We start from the raw sequence: 15,445 nt of genomic DNA, 5'->3' as shown, positions 1-15,445 counted from the left end.
AGGCAAATCCGCACCTTGTTAACCAGGCCTTTACCTGATTGACATCTGATGCCCTTTTAAAATGTGATAAGGAAGGGGGGTTACAGATGTATATTTTGTGTTTTTATATTGTCTTTTTATGTTGTAAACGTCCTGAGACATGTGGGAACAGGAGTCGACTTTTAGAGGCTGAGGGGATTTTGCCCCCCAATGATATATTTGAGGGGGGCACCCCCAGTTGATAGGCATTGCTATTTCAATGCCCTTTATGCATCATGTGATTGATTGTGCAAAGCAGGCCTTACCTGGCCCCTCCCGCCAATATTTTATTCAAGCTAGCACCACTGGGTCGAGTGGTATACAAATTAAATAATTACATAAATCGCCTTCCTTTGCACATGTTTCAGCTTGTCAATATCCTTATTTATTATCATTTTTAATATTTATGTGCCCTCCATCTGGAGAAGAGGAGGTTAAGGGGTGATATGATAGCCATGTTCAAATATATAAAAGGATGTCACATAGAGGAGGGAGAAAGGTTGTTTTCTGCTGCTCCAGAGAAGCGGACACGGAGCAATGGATCCAAACTACAAGAAAGAAGATTCCACCTAAACATTAGGAAGAACTTCCTGACAGTAAGAGCTGTTCGACAGTGGAATTTGCTGCCAAGGAGTGTGGTGGAGTCTCCTTCTTTGGAGGTCTTTAAGCAGAGGCTTGACAACCATATGTCAGGAGTGCTCTGATGGTGTTTCCTGCTTGGCAGGGGGTTGGACTCGATGGCCCTTGTGGTCTCTTCCAACTCTATGATTCTATGATTTCTCTTCTTCTGACCTAAAACTTCTCTAACTAAACAATGTATTTCCTTTATAGGATTTGCTAGCACCTCATTAGCACAGGCAGAACTTGGCAGAAGACCAAAGGGTTCCTTCTCATCTCTCAGAGGCTTCCTGAGAGCACAGATGGATGAGCAAGACTCAGCTGACCCTGGAGCAGGAAGAGGCCATGCCATCCAAACTGGAAGCAGTGGGGGATTATGGGAAAACTCTGTGCAGAAGATCCTGGGTGAGGAGGACACCCTCCGCTCAGAGGGGCAGAGCCAGCAGTTGAGGCAGTTCTGCTGCCAGGAGGCCAAAGGACCCCGAGATGTTTGCAGCCGACTCTACCACTTTTGCCACCAGTGGCTGAAGCCAGAAAGGCACACGAAAGCTGAGATGCTGGACCTGGTGATCTTGGAGCAGTTCCTGGCTGTCCTTCCTCTGGAGATGGAGAGCTGGGTGAGGGACTGTGGAGCGGAGACCAGTTCCCAGGCGGTGGCCCTGGCCGAAGGATTCCTCCTGAGTCAGGCAGAGGAGAGAAAGCAGGTGAGAGAGACCTTTCTCTGGATACTCCCAAGGGGCTCCAAACAGGACGGAGAACATCCCATAATGCTCTACTGTTGGCCCATTCTTTACCTGGGAATGAGATCTAACACCCTTAAAGCTTCTGTCTTTGTCATTCTCTTTCTAACATTTCTCGCCATTCATTCTCTGTTTTGAATCCTTGTTGCTCTTTCAGAAAAGGGATCGTTTTGCAGAAATGGACCTGGATTCCTGTGAGGCAGAGAGGCCTCCGTTGGACACCAGAGAGAGGCCACTGGGTAAGGAGGAAGGTGGCTTTTCTCCGTTTGGTCTCGTTCTGTTGGTTTTCCAACTAATCTGTGAGTTCTTTTTTTTGGGGGGGGGGACAGTTGGGAACAAGGGTCCAAAGGAAGGGAGAAGTAGTTTTGCACAACTAACATGAAATGGGCACAAGCGTTCAACTGCACTCAGCAGGAAAGGCTTTCTGAAAGGCCCATCTGTCGTTAGAGATGCCCTGTTACACCTGTGAAAGAAGCAGGCACTCCTGGCATTCTGCTTACCTTTTTTCTCTTGCAGGTGACAGAATGATGCCGGCAAATCCCCTTGATCCACCTTTTCATGGGGGCAGAAGAGAAACAGCGGCTGTGGAACCAGATCAGGTCAGAGGAAGCTGCCTTGTGGGGACAGAGGCCGAGGGATGGAGCAATGTCATGGACTGGTTGGGCACAGAGGAATGGTGGGAGGAAGCAGCCGGGGAACCAGGAAGGGAAGACGTCTCAGAGCCCAAGGAGTGGAGGTGGAGGAAGGATGAGCAGTCAGAGGGAGAAGAGGGAGAAGCCTGGGAAGAGGAGGTGTCAGAAGCTGAAGGGGTAACAGGGCTTAGTGAGCTGGGAGACTCTGAGGCAGAATGCAGTGCAGAATCAGAGGCAGAAGAGGAAGGAGGCGAGTGGGAGAGGGAGCTCGAGAGGCAGAGGTGAGTCAGGAGAAGGAGGAGCCACCGGGGGCTCCCTCTCCTTCTGCCAGAAGCCCCCCTCCCTGCTTGTCTCTCAGAGCCAGGAGACATCTGACATTGGAGGAGCAAAGGCAGGCTGCACACTGGCGCACTGTTCAATCGTATGCCCGGGGGGACTTAGAAAGTTGTGGGGAAACTTCTACCTACGCAACTAGTCCATTAATTGATTGACAGTGCAAACTGACAGCCCCTCCGGGAATGAGCTGCTCTTCTCATTAGGCCTGAAGCTCAGCCAAGTCTGTGAATATTGTGTTCTTGCTGATAAAGAGTTAATTCCAGCTGTGAACTATGGGATTTCCTGCCCAGATAACTCTGTGACACCAGCCTTCTGCATGTCGCCTGTAGGATTCATCTGTAGTTGCAGTTTTCATGGAATCCTAGAGTTGAAAGGGACCCCAAGGGTCATCAAGTCCCACCCCCTGCATTGCAGGAATCTCAGCTAGATAATCCAAGACAGATGGCCATCCAGACTAGGCTTCTTGTATTTTTATATTCATCATTGAGTGCTAAAACAGGCTTCTAAGCGGTGGATAGATGAGAACAAATAGAAGCCAGGATTCTCCTAGCCAGCCCCACCTGCTGCGAAATATAGCCTGCCCCCATTCCTCCCCCTCTCCATGCCCCCTTGAACCCCTTGAATTTGGCTCTGGGGCACTGGGAGGGAACATCCCCAAAACAGTACACGAGGAGAGGAGAAAGTGGATCCTTCCATCGGGGAAACTGGGATGCTTGCGTAGGCAGAATAACGTGGAAAACATAAAGTGGAGAGCCACCTATTTGCACAAAGATGAATACCCATAGTTAAAATGCAGAACAAAAGAATTCAATTAAAGCATTAAAATAGCTACCCATAATTAAAATGTGCAGCAAAGCAATCCTACTGAAATAACGCAGCAGAATTAGATAAACTAACCAGCGAGACCAGAAATTCACGGAAGACTGGAGTAAATTGAAAAGTAATTGTGAAGAACAGACGACGTTTGTAGGGTTGCATGAAGTTTTGTGAGGAGTATTATTGGAAGTATGGAAAAAATGGAGAAGGGGGAGGATGATTTGTTAAGAGATGTAAAGGCAATATAAAGTTAAGAAATGCATAAGAAGTGGTTAAAACAGTGGATCATCAGAGGTGCTGATGGAAGTCTAAAAAGATTGTATAAGTGATAAGTTTTGTGGTACATTTTATAATTTATATGTTATATATATATATATATATATATATATATATATATATATATATATATATAAAACGCAGCAATTAAGAGGAAGGAAACAACAGAGCATTGTGTAGCAGATCATATCGATCCTGTTTCAGAGGCGGACATTTCCCTTTTTCTTTTAGGGTCCAGTGTGCTTTGAAGATGTCGCTGTCCGTTTCACGGAAGAGGAGTGGGCGTTGCTGGATCCTGACCAGAGAGCTCTGCATAAGGACGTCATGGAGGAGAATCGTGGGATCGTGGCCTCTCTTGGTAAGGCTCCCTGTGGGATCGTCCTATCTGCCTGGAAATTCAAAAAATAGCTCTATGTGACAAACCTCATATATTTTCTTTCTTTTTTATTGGCATTTTCCAAAGAAGAAAAAACATAAAGAAAAAAACATAACAAAACACTGATACAAAATGATAAATAATAAATAAAGAATTAAATAAAACATTCTTTGCAATCACACATGTTGTCATCATATCTACATTGCGCTAGATCATGCCTCGACTTCCCTCCTTCGCAGTTGCGGTTTTCTTAGTAATTCTCATCTCTTACAGTTTCATCAAGTTTTTTATAAATACATCACAAGAGTTAATCTAATCCTGCTGTAGTCCTTAAGCTTCTACAATTAATTTCTATGTACAGTGGTGCCCCGCAAGACGAATGCCTCGCAAGACGGAAAACCTGCTAGACGAAAGGGTTTTCCGTTTTTGAGTTGCTTCGCAAGACGAAACGTCTTGCTAGGCTTGCAATTTTTTTTCCGCTCCCCCCCCTTTTTTCTAAGCCGCTAATAGCCTTTTAGCCGCTAAGCCCGCTAATAGCGCTAATCCGCTAAACCGCTAATAGGGTTGCTTCGCAAGACGAAAAAACCGCTAGACGAAGAGAATCGCGGAACGGATTCTTTTCGTCTTGCGAGGCACCACTGTATGTTACAAATTTACTCCATTCTTCTACAAACTTTGATCCTTCTTGGTTTCTAATCCTATGTGTCATTTTCGCTAATTCCGTATATTCAAATAATTTTACCTGCCATTCCATAACGTTTGGGATTTCTGATGTCTTCCATTTTTGTGCAACTAAAATCCTGGCTGCCACCGTTGTATACTGAAATAACTTATGATCAACCTTTTTTATTTCGTCCCCTATTATCCCTAATAAAAATGCCTCCAGTTTTTTTGGAAAGGTATACCTAAAAAATTTTTTTAATTCATTATATATTAGATCCCATAATCTTTTCATTTTCTCGCATGTCCACCACATATGATATAGGTCTCCATCTTTACATTTACATTTCCAGCAAGCTTTGTTTCCCATTTTATACATTTTTACCAATTTGACTGGGGTAATATACCACCTATACATCATTTTTTCTAGATTTTCCCTTAAAGTGGTACATGCTGCAAATTTCATTCCCTTATTCCATAAAGTTGTCCATTTCTCATAATCTATGTTATAACCCAGGTCAATCGTCCACTTTACCATCACCTCCTTGATTTCCTCGTCTTTGGTATCCCATTCCAATAGAAGACTGTACATCTTCAATAAAAGCTTTGTTTTCCCTCCAAGTTTTCTGTTTGATATTTAGTTTTTTCTCACTGAATCCTAATTTTTTATCTTCATTCCATAAAGCATTTACCTGGTGGTATTGCAACCACCCTGTTAATTTGTTTTTTAATTCCTCGTATGTTTTAATTTTCCATCCTCTATCCGTTTTTACTAAAATTTCTTCATAAGTTATTTTTCTCCCTTCCATATTCAGTTTTTTTGTTGTTAGTATGTCTATCGGTGAAAGCCACCAGGGTGTGTTTCTTTCTAATAATTTTTTATTTTTCTCCCAAACTTCATATAGAGCACCTCTAAAAATGTGATTCGAAAAGCCTCTGTGAACTTTGGCCTTATTAAGCCACAAATAAGAATGCCAACCATATCTGTTGTTAAATCCTTCTAAATCCAATAAATCCATGTTTTCTAACATAATCCATTCCTTGATCCAACATAGACAAGATGCTTCATAATATAATTTTAAATTTGGAACAGAGAATCCCCCTCTTTCCTTCCAATCTGTTAATAATTGAAATTTAATTCTTGGTCTTTTTCCTTGCCAGATGAATTTTGATAGTGTTTTTTGCCAATCCTTAAATTGTGTTGATCCCTTAATTACTGGAATTGTCTGAAAAAGAAATAGCATCTTCGGAAGAATGTTCATTTTTATTGTGGCCATTCTCCCAGACCAAGATAGCTTTATTCTATTCCATGTGTCCAAATCTCTTTTAATTTATTTCCATGTTGTAGTTATCACTGATTAAATTAATGTTTCTCATTGTTAATTGGATCCCTAGATATTTCACTTTTTTCACTACTTTAATTCCATATTTTTGTTCTAACTGCTCTGTCACATTCTTCTCCAGATTTTTGGTCATCATTTTTGTTTTTATTTAATTTAAATCCTGATAATTTACCAAACTCCTCTAATTCTTGTAATGCTTTACCGACAGTAATTTGTGGTTCTTCTAGAGTAAGTACCAGGTCGCCCGCATACGCTTTCAATTTATATTCCTTCTTTCCAATTTTGATTCCACGAATTTCCGGTATTTTCCTCATCCTGTTTGCTATCACCTCTAGAACCATTATAAATAGCAGGGGGGATAGAGGGCATCCTTGTCTCGTTCCTTTTGTAATTTCAAATGACTGTGTCAAATTGTTATTAATAATTAATTTAGTTGTTTGTTTAGAATATATAGCTCTTATACCCTTCATAAATGTTCCCTCTATCCCCATTGCTTCCATACTTTTTAATAAAAACTGCCACGACACATTGTCGAACGCTTTTTCTGCGTCAATGAAAATTAACACTGCTGGTATTTCATTTCTGATTTCCAGAGATTCTATGATGTTTACAATGTGCCTTATATTATCTTTAAGTTGTCTATTGGGCAGAAACCCAGCTTGATCTTTATGAATGAGGTCTTTCAAGCTTCTTTTCAATCTATCTGCTAATATGTTTGTAAAAATTTTATAGTCATTATTTAACAAAGAGATGGGTCTGTAATTTTTGATATTTAATCTGTCCGTGTCTGGTTTAGGGATCAGAGTTATGTGCGCTTCCCTCCATGTGTTCGGTATATTCCCTTCTTGCATAATATTATTCATAACTTCACCTAATACAGGGATAAGTTGTTCGTCCAAGGCTATGTAATATTTTGTCGAAAGTCCATCTGGGCCTGGAGCTTTGCCTGTTTTCATCCTTTTTATTGCATTTTGGATCTCTTCTGTTGTTATTGGCTTATTCAGTTGTTCTTTTTCTTCCCCTGTTATTTTTTCCCCTTTGAAATTTTCTAAATATTTTTCTATTTTGCTTGTCTCCTCATTCTCCTTCTTATATAAGTCTTCATAAAATTTTTGGAAGATTTTCTTTATTTCCCTTGGATCTTCTATCTGACGATCTCCTAATTTTATTTTATTTATCACACTTTGTTTTTGTCTTTTTCTTAATTGCCATGCAAGGAGTTTTCCTGTTTTATTGGCTGATTCAAAAATTTTTTGTCTCATTAATTTAATTTTCCATTCCACCTCTTGGTTTACTAGTATCGAAAATTGGGTTTGTAACATTTGAATTGCTTGTTTGTTCTGATCATCTTTGGGTTTTATCGTTAATTTCTTTTCACACTCTTCCAATTGTGCCAGGACGTCTTCTTTTTTCTTTTCTCTCAGCTTTCTTCTGTAATTATTTTGTTTTGAGGAAACCTCTCATGACTGCTTTGCTTGCATCCCAAACAACTTCCAAATTTGTTTCCTTGTTTAAGTTCCATCTAAAATATTCTTTCAGGCTTTCCTTGGCTTTTTCAATAACCTCTGAATTCTCAAAAAGATTTTCGTTCATCCTCCATCTATATGTACCTTGTACACTGCTTTTTGATCAGATAAAGTTTGGGGTAGAATTTCACATTTCAATATTCTTGGGGTTAGTTGTCTTGAGGTCCATATTTGAGCTATCCTTCCCCAGCTTTGATGTGGCTCCGAGAAAAAAGTGAATTGTTTTGTAGTTGGATGTCTAAGTCTCCAGACGTCTATCAGTTCCAGGTTTTCCACCAAATTAAAAAAAGTCTTTGGTAGTTTACCCTGGTTGGCTTTCTTCTTTTTTATTGATCTGTCCATTTCTGGCATTACCACACCATTGTAATCTCCCATTAGAATAGTTTTTTGATCTTCTATTTCTAATAATCTTTCTTCTAACTTTCTGTAAAACTCTATTTGTTTGTGTTGGGTGCATAAATTGCAACCACATTTGTTTTCCCCCCTTGGTAATTAATTTGTACCCCCAGCACTCTCCCTTCTTTATCTTTGCAGATTAACTTAGGTTCCCATTTTTCTTTAACATATAACACTACCCCTCTCTTCTTAATCACATCTGAATTTATAAATTCTACCCCTAATCTTTTATTTTTTAAAATATGTTTGTATTTTTTAGCAACATGTGTCTCTTGTAAACAAATTACGTCAAGGCTTTTTTTCTTCAAAACATTCTCTACATTATTTCTCTTAGATTTCTTGTTTAGTCCATTCACATTCCAAGTTATTAATTTCGAAGTCATTGTAATATATTCTAATCAACCGTAATTAGATTCAAATTCAGATTCTTGTGGTTTCCCCCTTTAGGTTCTCCTCTTCAAATTCTTTCCCCTTTTCTTCCTCTTCTATTTCTTCTTCTTCTTCTTCTTCTTCTTCTTCTTCTTCTTCTTTTTCCTCTTCTTCTCTTCCCTTCTCCTTCTCCTTTCTTCTTTCTTCTGGTTCAGATTCCTTTTCTCCAAATCTATATATTGGTCTATCTGCTTCTACCTTTCTTAATTCTTTCTCGTATCTCCTTATAAATTTCTTCACTTCTTGAATATCAGTCAATCTAAATCTTTTGTCTTTATAGTAGAAGGAAATCCCTTCTGGGAATTCCCACTTATGTTGTACACCATTTCTTTTCAGCACGCTCACCCATTGTTTATAACCATCCCTCTTGTGCAGAAATCTAGTAGGAATTTCTTTAAAGATAATAATAGTCCTGCCATCTATTATCAGTTTTTCTGGTAACTCATTTTCAATATTGCGTTTCTAATATCTAATGAATTAAATATCATTAAACAATCTCCTGCTAGTTTTTTAGATTTAGCCTTTAAGGATCTTACTTTGATTCTAAATGCATTCTCCACAGTATATTCAATTTCTTCTTCTTTCATATCCATCCATCCTGCCAATTCTCTAATCATTTTAATTTTTATATTTTCATTCATTTCTTCCCCTACACCTCTAAATTTCAGATTCAATTGTCTCTGCCTCATTTCAAGCATGGCTAAACAGTCCCATACCTGCTCCTGAATTTTATTCAGGTCCCCTATCTCCTCCTTGATCTTTTCTGTCTCCCTTTTATTTTCTTTCACCTCTTTTTGAATCCTTTTAGTTGATTCTTCAATTGTTTTAGATCTAACTGTCAGATCCTTAATCTTGTTCGTGAGCTCCCCCACCACCCCCTCTATTTTCTTGTCTAGCATTTCTTGTACTTCTCCTAATTTTTTCTCCATGTGTTGTTCATTTTGTTTAAATTCTTCTTTTATTTTCAGCCATAAAATATCCAAATCTTTGATCTCTTCTTGTCTGGAGATTTTTCTTTCTCCTGGAGTTCCCCCAATTTTTTCCTCATTTTTTCCTGACATTTTATACAGTTCCAATATAAATTCAATATACCGTACTTTTCGCACCATTACACTCAGTTTCCCCCCCCTAAAAGGTAAAGGGAAATGTGTGTGCGCGTTATGGAGCGAATGCAGGCAGGAGGAGCCGCTCTTGCTGGCTGTTCGGCAGCCTCTCTTCCTCCACTTCGCTGAGAAGCCGGCAACAGCTGAGCAACAGCTGAGTGTCGGGAGACAGCCTCTCTTCCTCCTGTCTGCCTGCTCTATGGCTTTTTGGCGAGGTGGGAGAAGGGAGGCAGCTCAGAAGCCGGCAAGAGCAGCACGCAGTGTGTAAAAGCCGAAGTGGGGAAAGGGAGACAGCCTCTCTTTCTCCTGTCTGCCTCCTCTATGGCTCTCCCTTACACAAATGTAAGCGGCTCTTACTCTGCTTTCTTTACAATGAGCCGGAAGGAGGGACAAAGAGGGCATCCCCTTCTGTTCCTCCCCCAGCACCTCACCGGTAAATTCAAACAAAGCGGCTTACAAGGCTCGTGTCCCTGAGTCTCCTCCTCCTCTTTTTGCTCCGGTTTGAGGCAAGGCAGCTGCACAAATGTGAGTTCCCCCTCTCTCTTCCTTCCCTCCCTCTTCCAACTTCAAGAAATATTGGGGGGACAGCCAGGTAAGCCCCAATCACATACCACAATGGGGGGCGGGGGATGACTCCCTCAAATATTTAATGGGGGGGGTGAAGGCACCTAGGCCCATAGGAGTTGGCTGCTTTGTCTAGGACAAATGTGAGCTCTCCATCTCTCTTCCCTCCTTCCCTCCCTCCCTCCCTCTTACAACTTCAATAAAATATTGGGGGGGGCGGTACAGGTAAGCCCCATCTCACAGACTGCAATGATCTCAAGACAAAGTGCATGCACACTGGTACCTTATATGAATGGCAATGCCCATCAGCATGGGGGGAGGATGACTCCCTCAAATATTTAATGGGGGGTGAAGGCACCTAGGCCTATAGGAGTTGGCTGCTTTGCCTAGGGCAAGTGTGAGCTCCCCCCCCCTTCCTTCATCACTGTATTGGAGATACCATACATTACTGACAGTTCCTTCATTCACGTGGTTACAAAACACGTATCCACATGGATCCTCAGGATTTTTGCACTGGGTCACCCCAAATTCACCATCAGATCACATAGCATGTCCATGGCTACAGCATGCCCCCCCAAAATCACGCACCCACTGTTGCCTGGGGCTGCAATGGTGCAAAAACGTGGTTACAAAACATGGATCCACATGGATCCTCAGGATTTTTGCATTGGGCTACCCCAAACTCACCGTCAGATCACATGTCTGTGGCCACAGCATGAACCACAAAAATCATACATCCACTGTTTCGTTTGGAATATTTTTTTTCTTGTTTTCCTCCTCTAAAAACTATGTGCGTGTTATGGTTGGGAGCGTGTTATAGAGCGAAAAATACGGTATTCCGATATAAATTCAATATATTCCAAAATATATCTGCTTCTGTAATAACAGTTTTCTGCTACAAGGGTGTAGGTGTCCACCACAAAACTTTAAATACGTATCCCCCAGAGTAGCAAAATGTCAAATGGCAGAAAAAGAAGAATATAATATCCTGCAGATACTCACTAGACCTCTAGATGTCACACTCACCCTCCCTTCCTTCTGCAATGACTAATCACTTTTATCTATCTATTCCCAATTTACATTACTCAAATAATTAATTATCTCATGAATAGCACACCATACATTCAGTCAGATCAAATAATATGAAAATAAAGAATTGCTAAAGAAATTTAGTTATTAGTCCCAAATATAAATTTATCTGAAGGAGTTTCTCTTCTGTTTTTCTCTGTGTTTAACTCAGTCTTTCTGTAGTCTTCAGCCACTTGTAGACCTAATCCACCATGCTGAATTCGAGGGAGGACTTTATATATTTTTAAAGTTTCAGTGTTTTAATCTCTACCGCCTCAATCCAAAAAAGATAAACCTAAACCCAATATCCATTATCAAATTTCAAATTTCCTTTTCTTGGCCTCTTTTTGGCCTAATCCATTGGAGTGTGTTATATCGCCCTTTCGTGTCCAAATCGTGTCCAAATCAAATCCAAAAGAAAAAGAAAAAAGGGGGGGGAATTACGTTTAAGCTCTTCTCTTTTCTTAGCCTCTTGTTGGCTTAATCCTCATGAGGATAAAAGAAAAGCAGAGAGGGAGTAAAAGGGAGTAAAAGTCAATAAGAGCCAGTACCCAGGGAGGAGAAAATACTATTAAAAGAAAGAGTAGTAGCCTGCCAGGGGAGAAATATATATGAAGCATAAACGTGTGTGGCTTAATTTCCTCTATTTAAATTCCATTTGGTTCTAATCTTTTCTTTTTTTTGTCCTCGTAAAATGTCTCTTTAAATTAAACCACCTTCCCTCTCTCCCTCATATGTCTTCTCCCAAAATAAGATTCAAAGTTTCTACTTATCTCTTCGTCAGCTCTTTGTTTTAAAGTAGCCTTTGCCTCAGCACATTGTTACTGAGGACTTTCACTTTTGTACTCACTCAGCAGGGACTGTTATTTCCTTTTTCTGCTCTTGCGACTTTCTATCACTGCGCCATTTTCTCTCTGCTGCTGGGATAGACTCCCTTCTTCATCCTACCACATCTGAATCTTCTTCAGTAGAAAAATACGGTAATTGAACAATCATTATTGCATTACATTCTTGATTAAATTATCCTTCCATTGATATATGATTTTATGATATTACTCCAAAATAAGTGGTTTTATAAGCCATCAAACGTCTGAAATACACTTTTTTCCAAAAGGTTTCCACAATTTTGGCCACTACTGTATATCAAACAAAGCAACATTCAACAACCCATAAGAATCCAATAATAAATCTGTTGGTTAATGACAAACAACAAAGGTAATGAACACACACACAGTTCCTTTCAGTTCTTCTCCATTTCTTCCTAATGCTCTAATCCCTTTTTGTCTCCATTGCAGATTGTGATGAATTGGAAATCAAGAACCAGGGTGACCACAACAAAATCCCCAGGGAGGAGAAGCCACGTAAAAATTTGGAGTGTGGAGAGAGCTGCAGTCAGAGCTCCCATTCCACTTCCCATCAACAAAATCTCATCGGAAAGAAACCCCATCAGTGCATGGAATGTGGAAAGAGCTTCACTAATAGCTCCTATCTCACTTCCCATCAGAGAATTCATACAGGGGAGAAACCCTATGAGTGTGTGGAATGTGGAAAGAGCTTCAGTAGGAGCGACCATCTCAATACCCATCAAAGAATTCATACAGGGGAGAAACCCTATAAATGTGTGTATTGTGGGAAGAACTTCGCTGATAGATCCACTCTCACTTTCCATAAAAGAATTCATACAGGGGAGAAACCCTATCAGTGTGTGGAATGTGGAAAGTGCTTCAGTCAGAGCCGTCATCTCAGTTCCCATCAAAGAATTCATACAGGGGAGAAACCCTATCAGTGTGTGGAATGTGGAAAGAGCTTCCGTCAGAGATCCTATCTCACTTCCCATCAAAAAATTCATGCAGGGCTGAAACCCTATCAGTGTGTGGATTGTGGGAAGAACTTCACTGATAGATCCACTCTCACTTTCCATAAAAGAATTCATACAGGGGAGAAACCCTATCACTGTGTGGAATGTGGACAGAGCTTCAGTAGGAGCTCCTCTCTCAATTCCCATAAAAGAATTCATACAGGGGATAAACCCTATCAGTGTGTGGAATGTGGAAAGAGCTTCAGTCAGAGCCACAATCTCAGTTCCCATCAAAGAATTCATACAGGGGAAAAACCCTATCAGTGTGTGGAATGTGGGAAGAACTTTACTCATAGATCCTCTCTCACTTCCCATCAAAGAATTCATACAGGTGAGAAACCCTATCAGTGTGTGGAATGTGGAAAGAGCTTCAGTCACAGCCACAGGCTCACTTCCCATCAGAAAATTCATACAGTGGAGAAACCCTATCAGTGTGTGGAATGTGGAAAGAGCTTCAGTATGAGCTCCCATCTCACTTCCCATCAAAGAATTCATACAGGGGAGAAACCATATCAGTGTGTGGAATGCGGAAAGAGCTTCAGTAAGAGCTGCAATCTCACTTCCCATCAAAGAATTCATACAGGGGAAAAACCCTATCAGTGCATGGAATGTGGAAAGAGCTTCAATCAGAGGTCCTCTCTCACTTCCCATCAAAGAATTCATACAAGGGAGAAACCCCATCCGTGTGTGGAATGTGGAAAGAGCTTCAGCTGGGGCTACAATCTCACTTCCCATCAGAGAATTCATACAAAGGTTGGGAAATCCTCCATTATATAGCTTTGGGAGCCAGGCAAATACCTACCTGTTTAGGGAAGTTTTTAATGTCTGATGTTTTAATGTATTTTTAATTGTTTGTTGGAGGGGGGCCACCCTCATTGGAAGATGGCTGACAATAACATCTCTCCGACCCACACGAGGTAATTAAGAGGCTGATATGGGAGTATGCAGCCTCCCTTTGTTGCCCCAAGGGAATGGGAAACACTGCCTTGCCTGCTGTGTCCATAATTCACCCCCAGATTCGAAAGAAGGGGGTGAGGACACTAGGCACAAAGTCCTCGGGTGGGTCCGGCTCTCCCGGATGCTGTCTCTGATCGCGCACTGGTTGCATCAGCTCCAAATATATAATTGGAAATGAAGCAAATGCACATATTTCAAGTGAAGAACGGGAGTGAAGACTGCTAACTGAAGTGACCTCTGTGAACGAGCGCGATGGGTTGGATTTTATGGAATACAACATGAAGAAATACATCAAAGGTTCAGTATGTCGGAGTGGGACTGGATGGGGGGGGAACTTTTTTTCTTTTCTTCTATGTGATTAACCAATAACCCCTCTCCAGAAAGAACTGTCGCATAACTGACCTAAGCAGGATGATTAAAAACTGTGTGGAAATGATTTACCACCCAAAGCTTGGTTTATGAGATCGAGAAAAGAACAAGGGCTTTTGATGACGCAGCAACAAAAAGGGAGTCGCCATCTTGACAGGTCCTGTCGAAAGGTTCATGATCGGGAGGAGGAAGCTTTGTTTTCATATTGGATTCTTGGCAGAACCTCCTCGAGGACGGAGGTGAAAAGTTAATCCGTGACCAGGGGGAGGAATTGATGGAAGAGGATTGGAAAAAGTTTAAGAACTATCTACAAAAATATTGTAAAATGTTTGAGTGTTAAAATGATGTGGGAGGTGAAGGCAACATGGCATTTGGGATATGGTTAAAAGAGTTATGAAAAGAGGAATTTTAACAAGGAGGGGGTATGACTAGAATAATATTATGTCAAAGTATATAAGGTGGTGTAAAGGTTCAAGATACAGGAAATTAGAGACATAATAACTGGAAATATATAATTATAAACGAGTTTGGAAAAAGGGTTAGAATTTGCTGAATTTGACGGAATAAAGAGGAATACAAAAAGGGGGATGTGAGGAGGTCAGGAAAGAGGGATATGGATTTTTGAAATTTAAAAAGTGGAATTTTTCTTTTTTTTTCTTCTTTTCTTTTTTTTTGCTAAGTGTGTATTTTTTGTGTGTTGTTGATGTCTTCGTTTTGTTAGATGTGATATATGTTTTGTAAAACTTTAATAAATATTTTATATATATAAAAAAAGAAAGTTAACGAGTAGGCAGCAAGAATGTTTTTCTTTATGGAAGCGATGAAATACGGTAGCCGTCTGAAATATGACTTTTGGATGAACGGAAATCCACACAGGAATACAAATTTGCTTATGGAGACTATCAGAGGTCCCAAAGACAAAGAGAAAGGAAAAATATATGAAAATAACTAGAAGAGATGTGGAAAACAACAAGAAAGGATTGGACAGAATTGTGAACATTATTTGGACAGATTTGTGGACTTTTTTTTTAATGATATTTATTAAAAGTTTAACAGTTACAGAAAAAAGAAAAAAAGAAACAATAAAAAGTTACAATACTTCAAAAATGAAAAGCAAAATAAAAAAAATACAAAACAATAAGAAAAACAAAACATTTAAAGACAAAAACATTTAAAAACACATCCAGTATTTCCATATCTTTGTCTTTCATTTACTTGTTTCATCGACCTCCTCACACCTCCCTTTTTTGTATTCTAATTCAATTAGCTATTTCAGCAAATCCTTTCCATCTTTCTCAATTTTTGTTCTATAATTTATCTTAACACAATCTGACCTTAAATTTTACACTTTGGCCCATTA

The 15,445-nt window shown here is 40.1% G+C and overlaps 2 protein-coding genes across 12 annotated transcripts in view; one reads left to right on the top strand and one right to left on the bottom strand.

Moving 5' to 3' along the window:
- The window catches only part of LOC128412014 (zinc finger protein 420-like), a 62,523-nt gene extending 48,901 nt beyond the window's left edge, over positions 1–13,622 (top strand). For 6 of the 7 annotated variants that reach the window (XM_053384739.1, XM_053384736.1, XM_053384738.1 and 3 more), the window contains 5 exons: positions 850–1,340; positions 1,534–1,615; positions 1,893–1,975; positions 3,668–3,794; positions 12,197–13,622. In XM_053384739.1, the coding sequence (XP_053240714.1) occupies positions 850–1,340; positions 1,534–1,615; positions 1,893–1,975; positions 3,668–3,794; positions 12,197–13,536 (2,123 nt within the window). In that variant the 3' untranslated portion in view covers positions 13,537–13,622. The remainder of the gene's footprint in view (positions 1–849; positions 1,341–1,533; positions 1,616–1,892; positions 1,976–3,667; positions 3,795–12,196) is intronic. The other variant, XM_053384742.1, reaches the window with a different exon arrangement.
- LOC128412017 (zinc finger protein 420-like) overlaps positions 1–15,445 on the bottom strand; it is a 983,187-nt gene that overhangs the window by 638,533 nt on the left and 329,209 nt on the right. The gene's annotated exons all lie outside the window — the stretch shown is intronic.

This window comes from Podarcis raffonei, chromosome 4, assembly GCF_027172205.1.
Source record: "Podarcis raffonei isolate rPodRaf1 chromosome 4, rPodRaf1.pri, whole genome shotgun sequence".
NCBI classification, from domain to species: Eukaryota; Metazoa; Chordata; class Lepidosauria; order Squamata; family Lacertidae; genus Podarcis; species Podarcis raffonei.
The sequence above is the reverse complement of the archived record's forward strand: the minus strand, read 5'-3'. Positions and strand labels throughout refer to the sequence as shown.